This window comes from Cricetulus griseus, chromosome 2, assembly GCF_003668045.3.
Source record: "Cricetulus griseus strain 17A/GY chromosome 2, alternate assembly CriGri-PICRH-1.0, whole genome shotgun sequence".
Lineage (NCBI taxonomy): Eukaryota > Metazoa > Chordata > Mammalia > Rodentia > Cricetidae > Cricetulus > Cricetulus griseus.
This window is the reverse complement of record NC_048595.1, coordinates 377,786,611-377,812,228: the sequence shown is the minus strand read 5'-3', so window position 1 is coordinate 377,812,228 and position 25,618 is coordinate 377,786,611. Positions and strand designations below refer to the sequence as shown.

General features: G+C 46.1%; 1 protein-coding gene across 3 annotated transcripts; it reads right to left on the bottom strand.

The window, feature by feature from the left end:
* On the bottom strand, window positions 1–24,077 carry Grap2 (GRB2 related adaptor protein 2). Of its 3 annotated transcripts, XM_035440773.1 has the most exons (7): window positions 23,992–24,077; window positions 14,561–14,652; window positions 10,792–10,911; window positions 6,365–6,533; window positions 3,818–4,036; window positions 2,068–2,184; window positions 1–1,631 (listed from the first exon to the last, which is right to left on the bottom strand). In XM_035440773.1, the coding sequence occupies exons 1-7, from the start codon at window positions 24,067–24,069 to the stop codon at window positions 1,452–1,454; spliced, it is 975 nt and encodes a 324-aa protein (XP_035296664.1). In that variant the 5' UTR covers window positions 24,070–24,077; the 3' UTR covers window positions 1–1,451. The 3 variants fall into 3 exon arrangements, with proteins under 3 accessions (XP_035296664.1, XP_035296666.1, XP_035296665.1); XM_035440775.1 differs by lacking the exons at window positions 14,561–14,652; window positions 23,992–24,077 and adding an exon at window positions 13,001–13,551; XM_035440774.1 differs by lacking the exons at window positions 14,561–14,652; window positions 23,992–24,077 and adding an exon at window positions 11,494–11,601.
* Between the last annotated feature and the right edge of the window lie 1,541 nt (window positions 24,078–25,618).

Here is a 25,618-nt window from a genome sequence, read left to right as displayed (position 1 = left end):
TCTTGTGAGTCAGACTGTTCATTTATTGCCTTCAGTAACAGATGCCCCCAGTCCCGCCCTAAAGCAGGGGACAGGGCCCAGGACACATACCCTCACCATCAATTTCACCCCAGAACTTCTTTTTCCTGTGTCAGAACACATGTACATGTGACTACATTGACACCCTTGTAATGTTGTGACATGTTTGCTCCCAGGCTCCACAGAGGCACCGAGCTTCCTCTCCAGCGCCCCACCCCCACCCCAGCCAGCCTTCTCTGTGCTTTATTCCCCAGGGTGAGCACCTGGACACAAAATTCTAGTTTGAGGTGAAAAAAAGGGACAGTGGCAGAGGGGTTCCTGCACCTAGGTGAGGGGAGGCCCGCAGAGGCCAAGCACCCAGATGGAAGAGGAAACTCATTTTCATGACACTCCTGTCCAGGGTTAGAGTCAATCAATTTATTTATTGATCTACAGTCCATGCTTTTGGCTTCCCTCTGGTCCACTGGCAAAAATACCCTTAACCACAGAAAATTAGGAGCAAATACCAAGAGCACTCCACAGAGACAACCCTTGTAACCACAAAATAAGGCTGCTGATACATCCCACATTCTCAGCCAGGGCTTCTCCAAGCACTTCACAAAATCGAGGCTACAGCTTTCTTTGCAGCTGGGAAAACAGAGGTTATACTCAAGCAAGCCACAAGGGCCTGTGACAAACCCCTGTGTTCTCTAGCGCTTGGCTCTGTGGTATCTCCACGTTAGAAACACTCTCTCAGCCACAGGAGAAGAGGATTGCTGAATGGCCAGTCACTGGTGGAAAGTAAAAGTTTTAGCCGGGCATTGCCTAGGCCTGAGGCATGCAGGGCTCTCCCACACCAAGCTGAGACTCTTGACCACGCCCTTGCCATCTACCTGCTCAGACTTGCTTGGTGCCTGTGGCCCTGGATCTGCTACACTTTAACTCTCAGGGTGCAGTGCCTGCCCTGTGGAGAACAGGAGGGAAGCTACCCTGTAGGTGGACAGGGCCAAGTGAGCTACTTAAACATGCCTCGCCAAGCCCAGCCCTGTCCTGTGCGTCCATCGGGTGGGGTGTGACCTCTGCTTAGCTGCTTGATCTTTTGGAAAATTCCCAAGCCAGAAAAGCTGTGAAAGTTCAAGGATGGGGAGAAGTTCATTTCCCTGCCCCGCTCAGCTCCCTACAGTCCTCTCACACAGAGAAGAGCCAGAAAAGCACCCCATTCTTCAGAGTTCCTTCTCATGCCAGTCAATGAACCAACCCAACCCAGCTGCCAATAAATTACTATTATAAAATGTTGTGTGTAGACTCAGGCATGCATATACATGTTTTGCGTACACACGGGCACACATGTACATCATATGCATGCATGTGTAGTAATAAAGTTCAGCTTTTTTCCCTTGTCTCTATCTTGCAGGCAGCTTCAGACAAAAAAGCCTCCAGCCTCCTGGCAGTACTCATCGAGTCATGGGAGCTACATAGTTGGCAGGGAAGAGGCCCAGTTTGTTGTGTAGACGGCCGGTCCACCAAGATGGGTTGGAGCTGTCCAGGACTTCAACCATTTCTCCACTTCGGAATCCCAGCTCATCCTCCTCCAGAGCCTCAAAGTCATATAGTGCCCGGGCCCAGCGCACTCGCTAGAGGGAAAACAAGACACGCTGATGAGCTCTTGGTAGGCTGGTCTTTGGAACAACTGTCACTCAGGGGAACCACGAGCTTCTAGATCTATCCTGAGTCCCCTGGGATCTTCCAAAAGGCTGGTCTCGAAACAACTTAAAGCAGGCCTGTTATGCCCAGCCCTGGGCACTAAGGTACTGGGACACTCAACAGCTTTGTTCTTGATACGGTCTTGGTTTGCTTTTGTGGAAGCTGGGACCTCACATATGTTAGGCAAGTGCCCTACCATTGAGCCTGTCCTGAGACCAAGTGCACTGGACCAAGCTCACCCATCTCCCACTGCCAGGAAAGTGAGAACAGGGCAAAGTTCAACAGTCAGACTGAAAATAGCAGACTGGATGAGCCAGGCTGAAACCTATCCAGAGAGGTTGCCTTGTGCTCTCTCTGCTCACTCACCCCTGCCACCTGGAGTTGCACAGGGTCAGTATGTCTCCGGTGCATCAGGGTGGCATTCATCTCACTGCCAATGCCACAATGTCCGTCATTTATGTCCAGGCTGCCTCCACGGCGGTCCTAGAGACATGTAACAGAGGGCTGTCACATTACCAGCGAGGCACATCTCTCCCAGCCTACCCCAACCATGTATCTTGCTTTGGTGCTATCTATAGAACTCATGCCCAAAACTAACTCGCTGACCATCACCCTTCATCTTGGAAAATGAACAGGAGGTAATCTGAAGGGATCTTAGATTCTAAAGGCAAAGATGATGGGCTTCGTTTATCCAATAAATAGCAGCTATTTGGGGAGTCTTGTACCCATGCCTCATCAATTGTCATCATCATTTGTGTGTGTATATGTGAGTGTGAGTGTAGAGGCCTGAGGTTGACATTGGGCATCTTCGTCTGTCAGTCTCTATCCACCTGAAGGGACGTTACTGACTCTGGGACTCACTGATTCAGCTAGACCGGCAGGTCAATGAGCTCCTGGGATCTGCTGTTTCTACCCACTCCCTTCAGCAGGGAGGTTAAATATATGTTCCCCTATGGCTGGGAATCTGGCTTCAGGCCCTCTTGTTTGCCTAGCAAACACTTTACTCCGTAAGCCATCTCTCTACGCCCCCCTCCCAGCCCCCCCTCCCGCTCGCCTTTTTTTCTTTTACTTTTGAGACAAGGTCTTGGCTTTGTAGCTCACACTGACTTTGAATTCACTATGTAGCCCAGGCTCCACCTGCCTCAGTCTTCTAAATGTTGGGGTTGTAGGCATGTACCACCACACCTAGTTTGTATGGTTCTTTTCCTAGTTAAAAAAAAAAAAATCAGAAACGGGCTGGAGAGATGGCTCAGAGGTTAAGAGCACTGACTGCTCTTCCAAAGGTTCTGAGTTTAATTCCCAGCAACCACATGGTGGCTCACAACCATCCATTATGAGATCTGGTGCCCTCTTCTGGTGTGCAGATATACATGGAAGCAGAATGCTGTATACATAATAAATAAATAAAATCTTAAAAAACAACAGAAACATTTACCAGTTTAGAGGAAGAATCATATATAGTAATGTGCTAAGTGAATGGATGGAAAAGTATCCAGGCATGCCTGGGTAGATCAGGGAAGGAGTCGGGAAGAGGTGATACCTGGGTTCCAGCTTGAAGGAGTTGTGGGACTGACCAGGAAAGATCCATCAGGCAGACAGAATAGTTTATAAAAAGCCAAAAAGAGAGAAATGTGGTGCTGGTTCCTGGATTATGTGTTTGCATGATAGTGGGGGTTGGTAGCAGGGTATGGACGTGGGGAAGTAGATACAGACAGCTCACGAAGGACCCTGTGCTCTGTGGAGGAAAGTAGGACCAATGTTGTTTTATTGTATTGTCCATCTCAATGAGCCAGCTGCAATCCTATCTGGAACAGGCAGGGCTAGATAAACAAGGCTGTTGCAGATATTAATCCATTTTTCTTTTTATGGGTTAAGGGGCAAGAATTGGAATTCTGCTGACAGGAGAATTAGTCTTCAGGGTGGTGTGTGTGTGTGTGTGTGTGTGTGTGTGTGTGCGCGCGCATCTGTGTCTGTGTTCAACCTGGGAGCTGTATGGTTTGTGGGCGATTTCCATCTTGGGGACCAGAATCTTTCAGGAGGCTGGTCCAGGCCTGGGCCATGGGGCAGTCAGGTTCTCCTTCCCTCCTTGCCCTGTCCCTTCCTTCTCTTCAGATACCTGGTGAAAATGGTGTTGCTGCAGATACCGCTGGGGAGGTGGCTGTGGCCCTGTTGGAAACTGAGGAGATGGCTGCTGGTGCTGGTGGTACTGTTGGGGACGGGAAGGAGGGTTGTCTGACAGCTTCCGGTTCATCAAAGGTCGGGTTTCTTCTCCTGCATTTCCACTTGGGTGAGGGCCTCCCTGGAACCTCCTGTCCAGGCTGTTGCCCCGGTGACTCTGAGAAAGAAAACAGGGACTCCAGATTCATCCTTCCCTTAGACCTCCCTGTTCCTGCCCCTCTTCTGGCAGTAACTGTGTGTTAGTGGTAGGGCTTAAAGGTAATCTAAGGTTTGGACCTCCATGTTATCAAAAGTGGTCTCTGCATTCTCAAGTCTTCCCTAGTTCATGAGTTCAGGCCTCATATATATAACCATTTCCATGTGGTCTTCACTCAATCTGTTCCTACTGGGTTTGTTATTTTTTCTGTAATCAGGCTTAAATATTTTATTTTACAGGCAGAAAGGTACAGGTGATTTGAAAAAGATCTGTGTGCTTTTGGAGAAGTCAACCCTCCCTTCCAAGCCACCTTCTGTTTTCAAGGTTGGGACGCTACAGTCATCAGAGAAGGTGTTCCCACCCAGAGCACACGGAGGTGCAGAAAAGAAAACAAAGGTCAATGGATATCTGTGGTTCACAGTTATTTATCCAAAAGATAAACAATCCACATGTTGCCAAACTGCTGGATGCCCTACCCTCCAAATAGCTCTGCTTTTGGCTTTGTGTCATCTGGAGCTGTCATTTACAGCCTGGTGACAACATTCTGGCAGAGCCATGGAAAGCAGGCCTGGTGACCCATATAGCAGGAAGGACCAAGTCCTCTCTGCTTCACATTGCAACAGCTCATGAATCAGAAATACTTTATTGTGTTTTTTCTTTTATTTAACAAATAATTGCATAGACACTTGGGCTCAATGTATGCTAACACTGTACAAATATTAACTTGTTTAATCCAGTTTAACGAAAACTTTATACTGCCTCTCTTATCTTTGAGCCTCGAATCCTAGTGAGTTAATACTTCTGTCCATTTCCTGGTTAAAATAATCCACAAGATCTCAGTTGACCTTTGTTTTCTGAACTTCTGTGTGCTCTGGGTGGGAACACCCTCTTCTCTGATGATTGTAGCATCCCAGCCTTGAAAACAGCTGGTGGCTTACAAGGGCAGCTTGACTTCCACAAAGCACATGTGTCCTTTTCAATCACCTGACCCTGGGGTTTTAGCTATGCTAGTGAATTCTTCTTCCTTTATTACACCTCTCTCTCTCTTTCTCTCTTTAAGACAGGGTTTCAAGATAGCCCTGGCTCTCCTGGAACTCACTCTGTAGACCAGGCTGGCCTTGGACTCACAGAAATCCGCTTGCCTCTGCCTCATACATGCTGGGACTAAAGGCGTGTGCCACCAACGCCCAGTTTATTGCATCTATCTCTTACAACCATGTTCTTTTCCCTGAGAAATAGTTTGTACTTTGTATGTGTACACATGTGCATGCACGTGTGTGGATGCCCATGTGGGTGGCTGATTACTACTACTTTGATGCTTGTCTGCTACTGACCAGATTCTGTGTCCATACTCAGTCTTCACAAAGGCCCAGTGAGGGAGCGACTATTGTACTTTCCACATTAAGATGAGGAAACACATATCCAGAAAGCATCTTTTTTTTTTATATGTTGTTTGATTGGTAGAGGGGGGGGGCAGTGTCTTGTTTTCCTAGCTGTCCTGGCACTTGGTGTGTAGCCCAAGCTGGCTTTGAACTTGCAATCCTTCTGCTTCTACCTCCCAATTGCTGGGTACATTCATGTGTAAAGAAAGAAAAAGGGGCATTTTATTGGGGGTATATGCTATGTATATGTATGCCATGTTTGTGCAGGTGCCCAAGGAGGTCTGAAGAGGGCATCAGATCCACTGGACCTAGACTTGCTAGTGATTGTGAGGCCCCTGGAAAAGCGGCAAGTGCGCGTAACTGTTGAGCCACATCTGCAGACATTGGAAAGAGTTCTGAGCTTAACTAGGTGACACAGATAGTTAGGAATGAAATGGTATTAAACCCGTGCAGTCCCTGTACTCCCCGAGGCCCTCACCGAGGCTGTCAGGAAACCGCTTGGTGCTTTAGTCCTGGCCCCTAGGCCACTCTCTAGTATTGCTGTCTGTCACCCTGACCCTTGAGCAGCTCCTGAAAACAATGATGTAAGAGCCACAAATAACTGAATGATAGCATTTTCAATGTGAGCTAACGTTTATAGTACGTTTGCAGTGTGATTAGGAGTGATGGGAAAGATCAGGGAACATTAGATTATCTTACACTCACAAGCCACTTTTTATGCTGTCTTAAGGGATGAAAAGAGAGGATCTGAGAGCCTTCCAAAGCCACACAGCTAGGAAGTGTTCAGCTTGGATTAAACCTGAGATCTGACTTTGGATCAGAATACCATTTTTTAGGGGGATAGCTGACACAGGAATTCAGGTTATTGAAATCCCTGGCCTGGAGTTTATCTAGACATGAGGCATACCTGATCTTCTCTGGTTCCATCCCGAAGGAAGATCTGCTTCTGTTTGGAGATGGAAGTTGTCCTGTAGTAGTCCACCAGCTTGTTTAGGGATGGGAACTTCTCAGTCCAGAGGAAGTAATTGCCCTTGTTGTCTCTCATGACTTTGAAGTGCTGAACATCATCCTCATGCCTGGGGACCAAGCAAACTCAATGGAGACCATGTCCCTGCTGGGTGGTTTTTTGTACCCAGAGATGGTGAAGTTTTGTTTGAGTAGGCATTGTATGAACATTTCTTTTCCTTTCTTTTTTTGAAACAGGGTTTCTCTGTGTAACAGCCCTGGCTGTCCTGGAACTCAATTTTGTAGACCAGGCTGTCCTCAAACTCACAGAGATCCACCTGCCTCTGCCTTCCCAATTGCTAGGATTAAAGGCATGCACCACCACCGAGTGGCTGTATGAACATTTCTTGGGGGCAGGGGGTGACATAAACAAACATCTGTTTCACCCAGATAAGGCACTGATGACAGAACAAAGTAAAGATTCCACTCAAGTCTACTTTGGTGAACCAATGAGGTTAATCACAGCTGCTTATGGTACCATGGACAACATACAAGCAGCTATGCCACTGAAGAGAATGTTTCTGTTCTCCAGCCACTATTAACTCTTTTGGTATCTTCAGGGATGGATGGGCCTTGTGATCCCCTCCTCATTCCATGATGGAACATTACCAGGCCCATCTTGTGTAGGTCTCATATGGGTGATCATAGCTGTTGAAAGTTCAAGAGGATCATAGCTATGTCATGCCATAGAATAGCTGTTCATTCTACAGCAGCAGGAGAAATAGATATGGGTAACCTGAACCAAGCTCTAGTAGCAGGTCTGTGGGAGGGACCATCATCAGAAGGTGATCAAGACGAGCTGGGATCTGTCTTGGATGATGGACAAACATTTAAAAGGAAAAAGTGGGGCTGGTGGGATGGCTTAGCAGGTTAAAGGTATTTACTGTCAAGCCTAAGGACCTCAGTTTGATTCCAAAAAAAACAGCATTGGAAGGAAGGAATCAATTCTCTTAAGTTGTACACACACACACACACACACACACACACACACACACACACACACCAAACAAACAAACAAATGTAAAAAGGTTGGGCAAGAAAAGAAAAATGTTCCAAATATCAATTTTATTTTATTTTTAATGATGTGTATGTTTGTGTGAGTTCAGGTGCCTGTGGAAGCCAGCAGTTGGATTTCCTGAAGCTGGAGTTACAGGTGTTGTAAGCCTCCTGATGTGGGTGCCGGGAACTGAACCTGGATCCTTCGTGAGAGTACTATGCTCTTAATCACTGAGCCATCTCTCCAGACCCATCCCCAGTAAGGCCTAAGCAATCAAGGACCTGTCATGATGTTTATATGAAGCAAGGCAACATCAGAGTCTGTCCTATGCTATGGACTGGCAGCAGAGGTTTTTTAAGACCCTGCTGTTTTCCTGTTATCAGAAATGTCTTGACCCATCTGGTCTTGATCTAGTCTAAGTTTATGTTTTGTATAAATAAGATTATAAATTGTACTTTGGGAGGAAATACATTATATGGAGTATACAGATTTTTAACTGGAAAAGACCTTGGAGATAGTTTAGCTTTCTCTGTTTTATGGGTAAGGATGCTGTTACTGAGAGAGGTCCAAGGGCTTGGTCAAGGTCAGTGTGAATGAATGGCAAACCTGGGGGAGAATGCCTGGTGTGATTCCAGCTAGGCTGGATAAGCGTGCTAATTGCTTTTACATCAGTGCCTCTGGATCACGTGGCCAGGCACATCCGTACTGGGTTTGTAGAAATGGGATTTTAGCCATCTGAAAACAAGTGGGGAGGTTTTGCCATCAGCTCTTGTCTTACTCCACAGTCAAGTCATCCTTCTTAGTTATAAAGTTTTGGTTATGGTGGACGCATGCCTTTAATTCCAGCACTCTGGAGGCAGAGGCAGGTGGATCTCTGTGAGTTCAAGGTCAGCCTGGTCTACAGAGTGAGTTCCAGGACAGCCAGGGCTACACAGAGAAACCTGTGTCTTGAAAAACAAAACAAAAAAAAATGAGTAAATTTTTTTTTTCAAACAGACTTCTTGCAGGTGTATTAGTGCTACAATGACTGGTTCCAGCAGAAAAGTCAAGAGTTAGAGCGCTTTGGAGAGTAGAGATTCATCTAAAGGTTAGTGGAGGCTTCTTAGGGGTGGATTTAGGGATCTATATTTGAAGGGAACAGGAATTCTGGACCTTTATTCTCATCTTTTATTTGGGTTCTGCTCATAGTCAAGGGAAGCCAAAGGTAGTACAGTCACTTCTTGCCCCACTGATTTGGGGTGGAAACGAACACATGGCCATCACTGCTAGTCTTCCCCTGGAGTTTGGACACTAATAATGGCTTTTCTTCAAGATCTGGTATCTCAACTCATAGAGGAAGAAGTATTTCTTATGTATAATAACTATTCACTCAGTCCCTCTCAGCAGTCACAATGGGCACCATGTTGCTGTTTGACAAAACACCTACCAGTACACACATAATTTTACAGAAAAAATAAAAAATATATATTTGATTAATAAGGTTTATTAACAGGGCAAAATTTAATTAATGAAGATCTATTGAGTTTGGAATTTGATATTAAATAATATTGGCTTGAGCTAATACTTATGATTGCCCAAGATATGAAGAAGTTTTAGTTAAGAAGAATTGAGAGTATAAGGCTAGTGACATGGCTAGTGGGTGTGGTGGACTGAATAAGAGTGGTCCCTATAGGTTCATATTATGAATGCTTAGTCATCAGGGAGTGGCACTATTTGATAGGATTAGGAGGTGTGGCCTTGTCGGAGGAAGTGTGTCTGGAGGTGGGCTTTAAGGTTTCAAAAGCCCATGCCAAGCCCAGTGTCTCTTCTACTCTCTGCCTGTAGATCAGGATGTAGCTTTCAACTACTGCCCCGGCACCATGTCTGTCTGTATGCTGCCATGCTTCCTGCCATGATGATAATGGGCCAAACTTCTGAAACTGTAAGCCAGCCCCCAGTTAAATGCCTTCTTTTGTAAGAGTTGCGTTGGCCATGATGTCTCTTCACAGCAATAGAACGGTGACTAAGATAGCAGGTAAAAATGCCTGCCATCAAGCTTGATGCCCTGAGTTCAGTCCCTGGGACCCACATGGGAGAAGGAGATCCTCAACTCCCCAAACTTCTGACTTCCACATATGCATGCATATATATCCCTCAGCCACTACATACGTACACATGCACATACAGTAAATAAATAATTATGTTCTTTACATTTTAGCAAGTTGTCAAGGTGGGTAATATTAAGGAGACCAAAGTAATTTCAAGCATGCTTGAAGTGCACATGCCTATAGATGGCTGGCCCATCATTTATTAGTCCTTCCTACCTACATTTTTAAAGATCTTTTCTTTCTAGATAACAAAGCAGCTGCGGTTTATCAAAAGAGATTAGATTTCTGCAGAGGAAGCAATAAAGCCTCACACCTTTTGAAATCTATCACCAAATGCAGGGCAGCTCTGCCTGTCAAATCATCAGGCAGGAGGTGTGTCCTGTGTAGGCTCCAGCCTCCTCCTCCTCTGCTAGGAGCTGCATTTCATGCACTTTAGTTATGCGGTCACCAAGTCTGAGTTGCAGTCTTTGACACGATGACCACACTACTGTATACAGATCTGGGGTTTCTCAGTTTAGGTCTGTGTCATGTCTCTGCCTGCACTGAGTCACTTCCTCCAAGATGCAGCACAAGAGTTACAGTGTCAAAGTTCTTTCTGATCCCCCTTACCAGGGGCCTCCCTCAACTCTGCCCTGCTCTCCATGTGTGGAAGGAGCCTGGCTCTGTATCCAGCAGCTTCCCACAGCAGCAGCTTGGGATTTCTGCTTGTCTCTAGCCTCTCTTCAGTCCTCTACTGACAGAACAGCAAAGGTTAAGGTTTAAACTTCCAGACAGACACAGTTAAGTGGGAGATCCCTTTCCTTCTCCCTCCCCTCCTTCCACGGATACTCCTACTGGATGTGTTCTGTTCAGAGCACAAATATAAAGTAGATTAACTTTTTTTCCAGAGATATCTGGGTTAGACAGGGAAGCAGATAAATACACATAATTTTTTTTTTCTCCAACCGGTTCTTACTATGTAGCCCAGGCTGTCCTGGAACTCACTATGTAGACCAGGCTGGCCTTGAACTTTCAGAGATTCGCTGCCTCTGCTTCCCAAGTGCTGGGATTAAAGGTATGCACCACCACTACACACATCATTTTGAACAGAAATCAATGTATGGAGGAGCTGAGGACACACGTTCTGGGGAGGAAATAGTAATATAGTTAAAGAGTTGCCACCACGCTTCTGATCACTGGGGAACCTTCCAGCTTCAGCAGTGGCAGGCTAAGAAGGGTCAAGGTGGGTTTGGGAGTAGCTGGTACCTGACAGAGATGGAGAAGTCTCCTGGGGAGCTCTGGCTGGCCCTGATGATGAAGAACCCAATTTCCTTGCCCATTAGTAGGTTTTCTGCTTGATGTCGAGAGAGGCCTTCATGGAACCACCTATATAGCAAGAGGGCAAAAGAGCTCTTTGAGACACATGATGGTGGGAGGGAGGGAGAAGGGACATGGAAAAGAGGAGACTCAAGGGAGGAGGCCAGGGGCCCCCAGTCAGAGTTTGGGGTATACATTCTAAAACTGAGTGGTGGCATCCATCAGCTTTCAGGGAAGCAATGGACCACTCCTCTGGACTTGCTTTCCTTGTTGTTTCCCACCAGAAATTTCTCTCTAGCTTGCGAAACTTGAATCCCGGAAGTCTGCTGCTGCACCAAAACAGGGCTATGTGGGAGTAACTCCCAGCGGGATGCAGCCACTGCCACTAGGAAAGGACAGCAGAAGAGAGAATGTATGGGGCAGAAAAGGGCTGCTACAGGCATGGAAGCAGGGCTCCTGGCCAAGACAGTAGACAAGGCCTGGGCACCCATTCCCTTCCTGAGATGTCAGTGGCAGGGCACATTTTCCCCAGGAGCATTCAGGGCAGTTCCAGCTCAGGGGCTCAGGCTCTATGGGCTAATATGGGATCCTCGGGGGCTTTGATTGCTGGGTCTAGCAGAGACTACCAAGTGTTCAGGAAATCTTGCATACACTTGGAGATGAGAAAGTCTAACAGCAACATCTCCAGCCAGCTGCTCTGACTCTTCGGTGAGCCATTTCCTGTGCTCTGAGGTCATCCCCTACACAAATCCAGGCTGGGAGTGTCTTTACCGAGGAAACAGATATGGAAGAGAAACCAAATTTCCCAGAGCACAGTCAGGGTGGTGATGGCTGGAATGTTTAAATGAACAATCAGACACACCAGGTAAGGGTAACAGCACCAGCAGCTTTTGGCAGGAGACCACAACCTCCTCTCCAACCTAGAACAAGGGTTTCCATTATAGCTGGCAGAGGTGGGACCCCATCACGTTGCTTCTAGGTGGCTTTGTTCTAATTGCTACCATCAGAGGCTAATTAATGTCCGAGTCCCTTTAGGACAAATGCATGCCAAGCCCCACCTTCAGACTCCTTTGTGCTTTCTAGAATCTGAGATCTTCCACTCCAGACTCAGGTAACAGGAGGGACACTCTTACTCCAGACCTGGGCAACAGTAGAAGACTGGTTGGTGGTGGCCAGAGGACCTAGAGCCTGGGGTTTCCAGTGCCTTATACCACTTCAGGACTGAATGACTGATTGCCACAGGTAGAAAACCCAACAGGAGTCAGAGGGCAGTATGCTCCACAGCAGCTATAGAGCAAAGGAAAGTGTTTAGCAGAGGCAACATGCAGGTAGGGATATTTTTAAAAGCTATGCTCTCTATCTAGAATTGAGCTTGAGTTTTTTGTTTGTTTGTTTGTTTGTTTTAAGATTTCCAAAATTTTCCATACATTTTTGTGTCAGACATAGGAGGTCGGGGTTTCAAAATTCCTTGTTATTTAAAACCTACTCTTTCACTTATTTGACATTTTTGTTTGAATTAGTTAATTAATAGGTTATCTCTATACAACCCTGGATATCCTGGAATTCACTGTGTAGACTAAGCTGGCTTCAAAGTCACAGAGCTCTGCCTGTCTCTGCCTCTCGAGTGCACGGAATCAACACTGTTGTGTGTGCCATCACAACAAACCTATCCTTTTGTGTTTTTTCTTTCTTTTCTTCTCTCTCTCTCTCTCTCTCTTTCTTTCTTTCTTTTTTTTGAGACAGGGTTTCATGTAGCCCACACTGACTTCAAACTTGTTATATATTATAGGCTAGCCTTGAACTTCCGATTACAAATGGCTCCCATCTTGGCTGGACCTGATAGCTTGTATTAAACTCATGGGATCATTTTCTTCCTGCTAAAAAGAATAGTGGTGAACAGAACAGACAAGCAACTTCATGCTCAGGGAACTGACATTCTAGGTGGCTCAGGAGACACAGGATAAACAATAGAATAATCAAAATGGCATGCATGGGGGGGGGGGAATTGTGAGCCAGGAGAGAAATGGAAACAATGTGGACAGAATTCTGGGTTGGGAAGTCAAGGGAGATGGCTCCATCAGCAAAGTTGCTTTGAAAGCAGGGCAACCTGAGTTTGATCCCCAGCATCCATATCAAAGTCCAGGTTAGTGATGTGTACCTGTAATTCCAGGACTGGGGAGGCCAACACAGGAAGATCCCTGGGTTCACAGGCCAGCCAGTCAGGCCAGCAAGAGAACCTGTCTCAAAAGAGGTGGGTGATATTCCTACAGGTGACACATGAGGCTGTCCTCTGGCCTCTACATGCACCCATAATCACACATACACACACACACACCCATTGAAAAAAATGGTAATAAGAAAGACTGGAGAAGGAGGGGGGCAGTATGAGGAGGATCTAGCGTTGGAGACTGAGGAGAAGCAGCTAGGGCACTGAGGACCAAGAGGAGGGGCCAGAACAAGAGGCATTGTGGGTGTCACAAAACATGTTCTGGTGGGAAGGGGGTCCTATCATGCTGAGACGATGGCTGAGAAGGTGCTGCAGCAATCCGTAGCTGGCTGGGACCTTGTTGACAGGGAGTCCTGGGGCTTCCACAGGGAATGAGCAGGCTGGGTTGGAAATAGGGAACACAAACGTTTTTGAAGAAATGAAAGGAAAACTGGAAGGAGTTGGAACCAGCAGTTTCTTGGTTTTATTTCTCATGTGTTTATCTGGCCAAGGGTGTGTGTGTGTGTGTGTGTGTGTGTGTGTGATTGGGGCAAGGCTGTTAGCTGACAGGAGTGCTCCAGCAGAGGGACAGAAAATAGGTGGGGGGAGGGGATGTCTGCTGGAGCACTGACAGTTATGTCTGAGTGTGGTTGCAGGAGGTGCTGGTCCAGTGGAAGTGGCCAGAGGGAGGGGAGGGAATCAAGAAGCTTCTCTTCTGAGGTAGATGGGAGAGTAACTACCATGAAGTGGCCACTTAGCAGATTACAGCAGCACCAAGGGTCCATTGGAGGTCAGTGGTCAACCTTTTGGTTCAATGGTCTCTCTTGGGTCATGGAAAGCGACACCACTGCCCTCATCAGAGTCACCAATACTACTAAGTTGTTTTGTTTTGTTTTGTTTTGTTTTGTTTTTGATAAAGCCTTTACTCTTGAGGCTAGACCCTGGCTCTGAGACAAGATTAGATTTCTATCTAACCCTTGTGGTCAATTCTTGAGACAAACACAGCTCAATCTCAGTGTTTCATTTCCTCTTTCTAGAGGGAATTTCCCTTCCCCCTCCCCTCTAGCTGACTAGAGTGAGCAACTACAGACAGTTTGGGATCCCTGCTTAGGGTGGAATGCAAGGCAACATTAGGCAGTTATGGAGAAGAGCTTTGCAGGAATGGCTTTTGAAATGGGATGTCCAACAGCGCCCCCTTTGGAATTCTTGGAGATTCTGCAACTGCATTCATTATAGGTGATTTTAACTTTTAAGCTCATTTTTTATATAAAAAATTAAATAGGCAATCCATGCACACGGTGTAAACTTCAGAAGGGAAAGTGATGCCGTGCAAATAAATCTTCCTCCCACTCTGGCCTTCCGCTGTGAGGTTCTGGAGGCTGGGGAGGGAGATCTCCAGAGGCAGCCATTTCTGACAGTTCCTTGGGTATGCATGGATAATTTTAGTGACGACTGAAAAAGTAAGGGGAGCATGTGTGGGTAGACCCATCTTGGCAGGCTGGAAATACTTACTCAGGAAACTCAATATCTATAAAATTCTTAGGCACATATCCTTCTTGGCTTCTGAGCTCCGCCTTGAGCCACTCCTCTTGATTGCTTAGTATCTAGGGGGAAAAGAACAAAGGACAATGACTCTGATGTGAGGACACCAAGCAGCAGGAAAGGGGCTGTAGGGCAAAGAGGAAATAAGCCTAAGGGTGGGCCGTCAGCCATCAGGGCTTAGTGAGGAAGAAGGGAGCACACAATTTAACTCTGGTATTTGGCTTCTTTTTACACCATTATTTTTCTCCACTCGAGGTTACCTGCTCATGTCATCCCATTATAGCTCAGACCTAGCACTCAGACAATGCTCTGAATCCCTTCTTACAATTTTAGGCTTTTACACTCATTTATTTATGTGCATGTGGACAAATGTACCACAACATATCTAGTGGAGGTCTGAGGACAACTTTTGGTGGTTGTGGGTCCCAAGGGTCAAAGTCACTTACCGAGCTGTCTCATCAGTCTTTAATTCATTAGTTTGTTTTGTTTTGTTTTGTTTTTTTGAGACAAGTTCACACGTAGCTCAAGCTGGCCTGGCACTAACTATGAAGAACAGCTTTGAACTCTTGATCTTCCTGCTCCTACCTTCCAAGTACTGGGATTATAGAGGTAGATCATTATGCCTGACCAAAAATTTATTTTTAAACACAGAGATTATAACTTAGATACCTAAGCAAGACCAGCTTTCTAAACTATAATGTTTATATTCCATTTTGAATTTTGAATTGGTTGGGATAGGGTTCAAACTACTTGGGATGACAGTACAGGTCTGGTGCCTTGTGCCTGTCATCTCAACACTCAGGAAGGTGAGGCAGGAGGATTTCTGTGAGTTGGAGGCAAGCCTGAGCTATATAGTAGTGTTTCAGGACACAGAGTAAGAACTTGGGTGGGAGGGGGGCTCTCTACAGAGACACTTTGGGGATGCCATCTATAAACTTAGAGTCATATCCTAAACAAACCAGGAACTCTGTCTCATTACTACAGGGCCCTCCTCGAATGCTACCCATATATGGTCACCTGCCTTGGTCCCTCACACCACTCAGCAGACATGACTGCGTGTGTATCCATTTATTTCAGAAAACAAGACACCCTTGAAAGTATTTGCTATCTTCACTGAGAATGTTTCTAAAGCATGTGGGCCTAGACTGGAACAATGACTCTACCCAAAGGTGGCCTCATAAGAGACTGGGAAACCTATGATGGTATCACCAAGTCCCTGGAATCTCTTTCCAACAGCCCCTCCCCCATTTCTGGGCTTGGAGAATATGAACTCTTTGCTATTGCTTAAGTAGTTGTTTCTCTTTTGTTGTAGCTGGAGATGCTTTCATGGGTGGAGATGCTGGGGTGGGGGTGGGGGGGGAGAATGGAGGGAAGATGGGAGAGACTGCCTGGAGGCCTCTCCAGACAATGCCATGAGCTAACTAGGTCAAATGTGATGACTGAGGAACCACACTGTGGTGCATCCTTGGAGTTCAAGGTCTTCATTCAAGCTGGGGTTAAACTGGGGAAGTTAGAAGTACAGGGCTTTATGGCCCATTGTTGAAGATTCTGGAGTTTTATTTTCAGATTTATTGAGAACCCCCCCCAAAATTTTAAGCCAGGAAATGGCAGTAAGAATGAGAGTTTAGAAGGAGCTTTGAAGATAAGCTGGGGGTGGGGTAAAGCCAGGGGAGGGTCAGAAGGAAGATGGGTGTCACCCAACAGGTCAGGGACAATGGGGTCTGAGCTAAGAAGAGGCAAGGACCTATTTCAGAGGATTCGAGGAAGCAAAATCAGGCGAGATTTTGTAACCATTTGGGGTAGCTGAGGGAGAAGGGGATTCTGGGAAAACTTTGGATTTCTAGCTTGGGAGACTGAGTGGGTGGTGATGTCTTTACTGAAATAGAGAGGAGAAGGAGGAGCAGGAGGGACTTGTGGGCTTCAGCTTGTAGCTGGTGAATTCCAGTTGAATTCTTCAACTGAGAAGAAAAACTCAGTGGGCTGCGGATGTATGTGTTGGATGTAGGAGGTAGTCAGGAGCTGGTGACTGGGGTTTCCAAGAGTCATCCAGAAGGGGTAGGAGTGGAAGTCCTGGGTACCTTGGATTTCTCTCTTCCACAGTAAAACCCAATCCTTCCTTCCTTTCTTCCATCAACAGGGTTTCATAAGGCCTAGGCTAGCCTCCAAATCCCTACACAGCTCAAGTTGGTCATGAATTCCTAATCTTCCTGCCCCTATCCTTGGAGTTCTGAGATTACAGGCAAATACCATCACACCTTATGCTTACGCTGTTCTGGGAACAGTCTCCAGGGCTCCCTGTATACTAGGTAAACTCTCTATTACCCTCAGGTCTAGGCTCTACTTATTTTATTTTTTCTCTTTTGAGACACAGTCTCACTGTGTAGCTCTGGATACCCTGGAATTTACTATGGAGACCAGGCTGGTCTTGAACTCACAGAGACCAGCTTGCGTTTGCCTCCCAAAAGCTAGGATTAAAAGTGTGCACCATCACATTTAGTATTACTTTTAACATCACTGCTAAGAGGGAAGAAAAGGGATAGTGCCTTCAGGTTTGGAACAAGAAAACCTGGTTTCTAGCTTGAGTTCTGTGTGACACAGGACAAATCAATCAGCCATTTGAAAAGTGGGGGGTAATAACAACTTACTTGAGCCCCACAGAGATGAGGTGAGCATAGACAGAGCTCTGGCACATGAACACCCTTTTGAAGGTATATGCTCTTTTGTTGTTGTTTTGTTTTTGTTTGTTTGTTTCAAGACAGAGTTTTTCTGTGTAGCCCTGACTGCCCTGAAACTTGCTCTGTAAATCAGGCTGGCCTCGAACTCACAGAGATCTGCCTGTTTTTGCCTCTTGAGTCCTAGGATTAAAGGAGTGTGCCACCACCACCAGGCTGGTATACATTCTTTTTTTAATATATATTTTAATATATATATATATATATATATATATACATATATATATATATTTATGAGTGAGGACTCCAGGTCTGAAAGACATGGAAGGGTTTGTAATTCTCACAAGCATTGCACATGAATGTTTTGCACTGCAATCATTTGTTCTGTAGCAGTAAAAGCATGTCCCATATTTGAGCTGGAGAATTGCTGAGAACAGAAAACTTTCTAACATCAAATGGCTCTTGGCTTTGCTGAGCATGGGTGTGGGTCTGTGTATGCTGAGGGGAATGAGGAGGCGGGGACACACACACAATCTAGGTCAGGGGAAGGCGAGGAAACTCAGCAGTGGCATCTTCTAGCCACTAAAAAAGCACAAGAACGTTTCCCTCCATGCACTGCTCCTGAATTGAAAGCTTTGGAATTCGTTTCTCCTATCACAAGGGACCTGGAGGAGGGGTGTGTGTGTGTGTGTGTGTGTGTGTGTGTGTGTGTGTGTGTGTGTGTGTGTGTGTGTAGAGAGGTGGTTTGGCCAGGATAACCAATGTCAAATCCAAAGCAAGCAGGGGTGAGGTGAAAGACGCCATTTGGAAATTGGCTTATCACAGTACGAATCACACTCTGTACTTCGCTCTCTGACCCGAAACAAGCCGCAATCTGAGTAATCATGCCCAGCACTCATCTACCTCCTCTAGAAACGAAAGATTGTCTCTGACAGCCAGCCAGCCATTTGTCTTCACCACCTGGGGCTTGATCTGCCTGAGATTGTGTTTCCAGAGAGGTGAATTTACAGGCATTTTATGGTGTATAGAAGTTGTTTTTTTTTTTTTTTTTAATCTCATTTTCTGCAAAGAAAAGTGGTTTTGTGTGTGTGTGTGTGTGTGTGTGTGTGTGTGTTCTTTTTTTTTTTTTTTTTGAGAGGTGGTGGCTTCCCCCTGCTGCTGTGGGCCCTGAACCCCAAAGCTTCCTGTTCTCATCTCTCCATCGATTCAGTTCCTCCTATCTCTTGTACCCATCATGTAAACCTGAGCAAGAAGTTCAGCTCAAACCTGCGAAGTTCTATACTTAAATTGCTGTATCGTCTTTCTTAAAATGTTTCCTACGAGAATAATTTTCTAGGTTACATGGCATGAGAATAAGCTAGATGTGGGAAGAGAAAGGCCAAAAGTACAGCTGGGAAAAATGTAAAATTGGACAGAAGTAGCGCTCTTAGAGGCACAGTAGAAATCTGAAGCACAGAGAAAGTTAATTGTGTGGGATTAAGCCAGTGCTTTTAGGCCTCTCTTAGTAGGAAGAAATGGGGTTGACTTGGACGAATTACAGAAACAGGTAGGGACAAACTGGGTCAAAAGCCGATTTTCAAAAGTGCTGGCAAATTCTAAATTCCAGTGTAGATCTGTGCCCTGTGTAGCTACAGGTACGAACATGGAAAGTATGATTCCCAATGTCCTTTCCAACTGTGTGTTTCCTGAGAAAACATGGATCAAGTTACTTGGCAGAGGTTCCTCATTCACCATCTTGTCTACCATTCCGAGGAGATCAGCACTTAGTAAGTGCCTACTGAATTAGCCAGGAATGTAGAGAATAAGCTGGAGAGAACCGCTGGCCGGTATGCCAGCCAGACACTACTTTGTAATTCTCTAACGAAAATGTTTTAATCTTAAGCACTGAAGGCTAATCAAGAAACTTGAGCACCTCAAACTGAATTTCTAGGGCCCTCAAGAGCTGGTCTTGAAATGACTTGCAGTAATCCCTGGGTGTGTTTTCTGCTTCAGGATGGGAGTGATTGACACAGTCACTAAGGGCCACATGATCACCATCCAAAATGAGAGCTTTGTCACGGGCTCTCTGTGTTTTGCTTTTTACCGCTACAACTGCAATGGGCAGAATTTGAAAAGGTGGGTAGGGGTTGGCTTTCCGATAGAATACTAAGTGGCTACCTTGATGCCATTTCCCAGGTCCCTGGATCCTGCGCTGGGTCCCTGTTCAGGGATGTAACTCATGCTAGATGCTGAGAAGCCACAAAGCTGAGCTGGAGTCTTTCTGCTCTCAGGGGGCTCACTGATGGAAGCACCCATTCATTCATTCATTCATTCACTCATTCATTCATTCATTCATTCATTCATTCATCAAACATTAGTAAGAAGTAACTTTCTGCTCCTAGAGATGCTGAAGTATGTGTGGCCCTCATCCCTACAAAACTTTGGCTAGTGGGGTAGCCAACAGGGAAGTGGACAACTAGGATCACGTGTGGTAAGTAACGGTGGTAGTGTGAGATGACCATGGAAGGACATCCTGCCTGAGGCAAGAAGAGGGTAAGGAAGGGAGAGGATCAGGGAGGGGGGTTCTGGACACTTCTTTATATATAAAAGGACACTTGCAGAATGAGGGAGAGTCTGAAATAGGATGTTGTATACTATGAGGGGGTAGGGGGAGTGTGTCCTCAAAGATGTGTGCTGTGTGTATGTGCCCACACATGTGCCCGCGTGTGAAGGTGATAAGACTGGAAAGTATGTTGGAGACAAATGGTTTAGATTTCAGTCAGTTGTTAATAGAAACCCCTGAGTACTTTTGAGTAAGGAAATGATACAACCCACTTTGTCTTCTAGAAAAGTCCTTCTGGGACCAGTATGTAGAGGGCTGTGCAATCATCTGAGCAGGAAGAGAGAGCAGGAAGGCAGGTACTGATGATAATATGACCACTGATTGTTCAGTATCTGCTTTGGGCCAGGACCATTACCTTTAATTACTTTCCTGGACTCTGCAGGATAGGTAATGCCTCCATAGATAGAGGCAAACACTGATGCTCAAACTGGCAGGTGCCTAGGCTCAAGCCATACCACCCACAGACTTGGAATTGAATCCATATTTATATGGTTACAAAGCCCGTGTTCCTTTTTCCAGCATCACACTTTTTTTTAAACTAATAGAGAAGAGCCTCCCATGGGGGCCTTGGAGAAACTTATTTAGAACAGAGATAGTGCATACAGAATAGACAGGGTTCCACCCAGGCCCTGACTCAGTCACTGTCTACATGTGATCTTGACATGTGGTTTAATTCCTCATCCTCAGTTTCACAGTGGAGAAAGCAACCTCCTAGTTTTGCTGAGATGCTATAGTAGTACATGCAACCCCTGTGCCATTCCTAACTTGCAACAGGAACTCAGCTGGTAGCAGTCCTGACCATCCCAGATTTGGCAAGAAAATTGCTGACTGACCTTTGATGGTACTTTGATCACACACGGAGGAATTGTTTGGATGGGAGTTGGGGTGAGGTGGGTATAGCGGGTTGTGTGAGCCTTGTGTCAGGGGCTGGAGTCTACAGATAACTGGTTCTGGGGTTCAAGGCAGAGGTCAGTGAGGGAGCAAGTTACAGACTAGAGGATTTTCACCATAGAACTAGAGAGGGGGGTGGGGTATTTCAAAGCTCTGAAGGCCAAGAGCAGAGCTTCAGAGAGGTGAATATATCAGCTTTTCACAAAAAGGATCCATAGGAAAACTCAGGAAAGGGAGGGGGAGGGCCGAGGAGAAGCATGGGGGAGGAAGAGGAAGAGGGAGTGTAAGTGAGATAGGAGTGCCACTGAGCAAGGGAATGAACTCCAGGAAAGGGGTAGCCAGTAGAGTCTCATTCCACAGGTGCCTTGGAAGAACATTCTAGTCACATGAAGGAGGTTGCAGCATGGGCTGGGTAGTTTTTTTGTTTGTTTGTTGGTTTTGTTTTTTTTTTTTTTTGTTTTGTTTTGTTAACATAACACAAGTTAGCATCATCTGGGAAGAGGAAATGTAAACTGAGAAAATGTCTCCATCAGATTGGCATAGGCAAGTCTGTGGGGGCATTTTCTTCATTAATGATTGATGTGGGGGGGATCCAGCCCAGTGGGGGCAGTGCCATCCCTGGACAGGTGGGTTATATAACAAAGGTAGCTGAGAAAGCCATGAATCAGAAAGCAGAATTCTGCCGGGCAGTGGTGGCACAGGCCTCAGAACTCAGGAGGTAGAGGCAGGTGGATGAGGCCAGCCTAGTCTACAAAGCAAGTTCCAGGACAGCCAGAACTAAGAGTGAAACCCTGTTTCAAAAAATAAAAAATAAAACAAACAAAGCAGTATTACTCCATGGTCTGTGTTTCAGTTTCTACCTTAAGTTCTTGCACTGACTTGGCTTAGTGATGGACTTTGATATGGAAGTGTAAACCAAACAAACCTTTCCTCCCCAAGTTGCTTTTGGTCATGGTGTTTATCACAGCATCAGGAAGCAAACCAGGACACAAAGTAAAGGGCACATTTCAAAGGGCCTTGGAGCAAAGAGAGAAAGTGGAGGGCATCCAGGGCAGAGAAGTGTTTCCGTCTGAGCAACAGAGAAGAGGAAATAAATAAGGAGCCAGCCTGGGAAGCAGAGCAGAGGGGATATTCATTTGCTTGTTTTTCCTTCTGCTCTTCCGTATAACAGAAGATGACAGGGGATCTTAAGCAAGGCATTGGGCTCTGTGTGTGATCAACTTAAGAGCGGGAGCTAGTGGGAGCAGTGGGTGCTCCAAGGTGGTTGACATCTGAATGGTCACAGTGCCCCGTAGAGGAGGGAGGGAGGGACTTTTCATCACATGACGGATGTCTCTGTGACCCCAGTAAAAGCCACCTTTTCCTCAATCAGTAGCCTAGACACAGTTTAGCTTATAAAATTTCAAACTTGGGACACTACTAGGTCAGCCACAACTCTAGATCTTTCAAGCTGGGTGTGGGAGGTGGGGGGTTTCAGTGACAAATGCAGCCATTGATTTACATGCATGTGCTCTGTGGACATTTTCCAAGCTGTCCTCTAACAGTCCGGCAAGGGCCTCTGTATAGCTCATAACTCTCTGTGGCAAGATACAACAGTGGCCTTGGTGACAGCAGACATGTGAGAGGCCCAGCTGGGCAGCTGAGGACTAGGGCTGAGGGATGCTGTTGGAGGATGACCTGAGGTCAGACAGGGGTACACTGTCACCACGTGCTCCCAAATATCCTATGGACAGACTTATATTCTTGTGTGAATCACAAGGGAGTATGTAGATGGACATCTGAAGTACAGAAGTCAAAGGTCACTTCAGCTCTGCAAGTGGCCACTACAACTCAAGCAGGGCTTGAAAACGAGTTTTAAGGAGCCTCTTAGTGACTGGATGTGCAAGGCCTCTGTCGAGCTACCTCAGGTCTGCTGCATTTTTCTGGCTCCCTCCACCTGCACCCTTTTCATTTGAAGCCTGGCCTTGCATTTCTATGGGTTTGGTGGTTCCTGATGTTCACACCAGCATTCTTTCATACTATCTACCCTTCAAGGTGGAATCTCATGTTCCCTGCCTATGTTCCTGAGCACTGAGCTGACAGCATCTACGATAGCCTGTTGGATGCTTGGGTTGTCCACTCCATACAATAGGCATGGCGGGAGAAGGAGGGTGACTTATGCTACAAACATGGTGGGGAAAGGAGGGTGACTTATGCCAACTCTGAATTCCTGTCACCTAACCCAGTGTCTAGCATATAGGTGCCCAGAAGGAATGGGCTTGGTGGGGATTTGAACTTATCTTTTTATGGAACTGCACTGGGCTGTAATCAAAAGCAAGGCTTCTTAAGAATGACTGCCCTGGGGCTGGGAGAGAGTTCAGGCAGTAAGTAGTCCACCATGCAAGCGTAAGGTCCCAAGTTCAGATCTCTAGGACCTATGAAAAAATCTGTGTGCAGGGGCATGTGTCTACAATCTCAGCACAGGGAGGGTAGAGATAGGTGGATTCCTGGAACTCACTGATCAGTCTGCCCAAGCCAAATCAGTGAGCCCCAGATTCAGTGAGAGATCCTGCTTCAAAAAATTAAGGTGGAGAGCAAAGGAGAAAGACACCTGATGTCAACTCCTGGACTCTACACTTCCGTGCATACATGTACATGGGCATACACATACATGTGCATGTATGTACATGCACACGCATACACACACATATATGCACATATACACATATACACAATGACTCTTTTGTTTGCTCAACAGGAATCTGGGATGCTATTGCAATGAGGGGCATAACACTTGTGTCCTCTATAGCAAAGGCCCTACACATGCCTCCCTTGTTCCTCTGTATGTCTTCCAGGCAGCACTAATGGGATAAGGCTTGGTATTGGCTAAAAAGCTGCAGCATTTGTCTATAAATGAGTGGTGAGTAGGTGACCCTAGAAATAAACCTTGAGCTCTTTCTCTCTCTCTCTTTTGAGATAGGGTCTCAAATAGCCCAGACTGACCTCAAACTCACAATGTGGCCAAAGCTGGCCTTAAATTCTTAATCTTCCGCCTCCACCTCTGAGTGCTAGGATTACAGGTATGTTCTCACATCTGGTTTTGAAACTCTCTTTAAAGAAACCATTAAGAGAAAAAAGAGAAAAAGAACTGTGCAAATTCTCTCAGAGACAAAGGCATAGGTTGTTCAGTGGCCTTAGTGGCCAGGCTCAGGGAACCTCAATCTCTTACAGTTCCCCTGGGACTCCACATCACCTACCTTCAGAATGTCTCCAGTATGAAAGCTCAGTTCATCCTCACCCGAGGCCATGAAATCAAACTTGGCAATAGCTTCCATGTCTTGACAAGAAGCTGGAAGAGAAACAATGTGGTCATTGTGCCTTTCCACCAGGGACGGGTTGCAAAGCAGATGGCACTGCCTGGCAGGCTCAGCAGTGGGCAGGAGGGTGGCCCAGTGGATGTCTGCAGGCTAGAGAGCTAGGCTCAGGCAGCCGAGAGGCCAATGTAGGGCTAGAGCTCATGTTTGCAGCAAGAGCTGCTGCAGCCTTCCAGATCGAGTTCCCAGAATCATTCTCTGAACCTCTAGACAGCAGGAGAAGGAACTACAATACAGCCAGCGACAGCCCAGCCCCTCTCCCTCCAGCTCCCTTTGGCCTGCTGTGGCCAGCTGCTGCTTCTGGGGGGGGCATCTCTGTTTCTCACTGATAAGGACAGAAGGCTTGCTATCAACTGGAACTTGAGGCCCAGGGGGCTAGAAAGACTGCTCAGTAAACACTGTCCCTCGGCTGTCCCTTGGCAGCTATATTTAACCAGGCAGTGTTAATTAGACAGATGCCATTTTCCCTTTTACATCTGAATCATTTAAGAGAATTAGACAGTATTGGCCGATGGGGAACTCAGCTTCCTTCTGCCCAGTTTGACAGTAGGATGCATTTCGGTTTTTGAGCTGGGAAACTCAAGTCTGTCTGATAGCTTATCTTAAGATCATGATATAACCCAAGGGGTGTGTGTGTGTGTGTGTGTGTGTGTGTGTGTGTGTGTGTGTGTGTGTTAGTGTGATCTTGGCCAAGTAACCAAACCTCCGAGAATCTATTTCCTTTTCTTTAGAATGAAAAATCTTAATATTCAGTGAATCAAACTGTGAAATGGAGTTAAATAATAGTTGCAAATATGATACATAATACAACTAGAGAGTATTTGTGTTTTTAAATGATTTATTTTTATTTTATGTGCATTGGTGTTTTCCCTGCATGTATGTCCATGTGAGGGTGTTGGATGCCCTGGAACTGGAGTTACAGACAGTTGTAAACTGCCATATGGGTGCTGGGGATTGAACCCAGGTCTTCTGGAAGAGCAGTCATTGCTCTTAACCACTGAGCCATCTCTCCAGCCCCATGAGTATGTTTTAAAACAATTTTATTGGCTGGAGAGGTGTTTGATGGAGTACTTGTCTAGCATGCATATGAAATTCAATCCCCAGCATCACATAAACCAGCTATGGCAATACACCCCTGTATTCCCCAGCACTCAGGAGGTAGAGGCAGGAAGATGAGAAGTTCAAGGTCATCCTTGGCTACATAGTGATTTGGAGGCCAGCCTGGGCTACATGGCATCTGTAGCAAGATAATAACGATAATCCTAATTTTATGGGACAAATCTCTCCCCAGCTGAGGCAGCCTGAAGTAGAAAAAAAAGACAGTGTCGCCTGTCTTCTGAAAACTATTCTCACTGACTGTGGCACTTAATCAGCAGGACTGTCACACTCTCTGATCCTCTGCTAAGACAGCTTACTGTCGGGGCAGCTGTCTGGAAAACTGATTCAGCATTGATGCTTTACAAAATTTCATTAATTCTCAAGCCCTTTGGGTGAGTTAATAAGTTAACCC

Coding starts and splice junctions, on each gene's coding strand:
- Grap2 (XM_035440773.1), bottom strand. CDS start 24,069: ATGGAAGCTATTGCCAAGTTTGATTTCATGGCCTCGGGTGAGGATGAA. Junction 10,912..14,560: donor ATAGATATTGAGTTTCCTGA/GTAAGTATTTCC, acceptor CTTGCTATATAG/GTGGTTCCATGAAGGCCTCT. Junction 6,534..10,791: donor GACTTCTCCATCTCTGTCAG/GTACCAGCTACT, acceptor CTTGGTCCCCAG/GCATGAGGATGATGTTCAGC.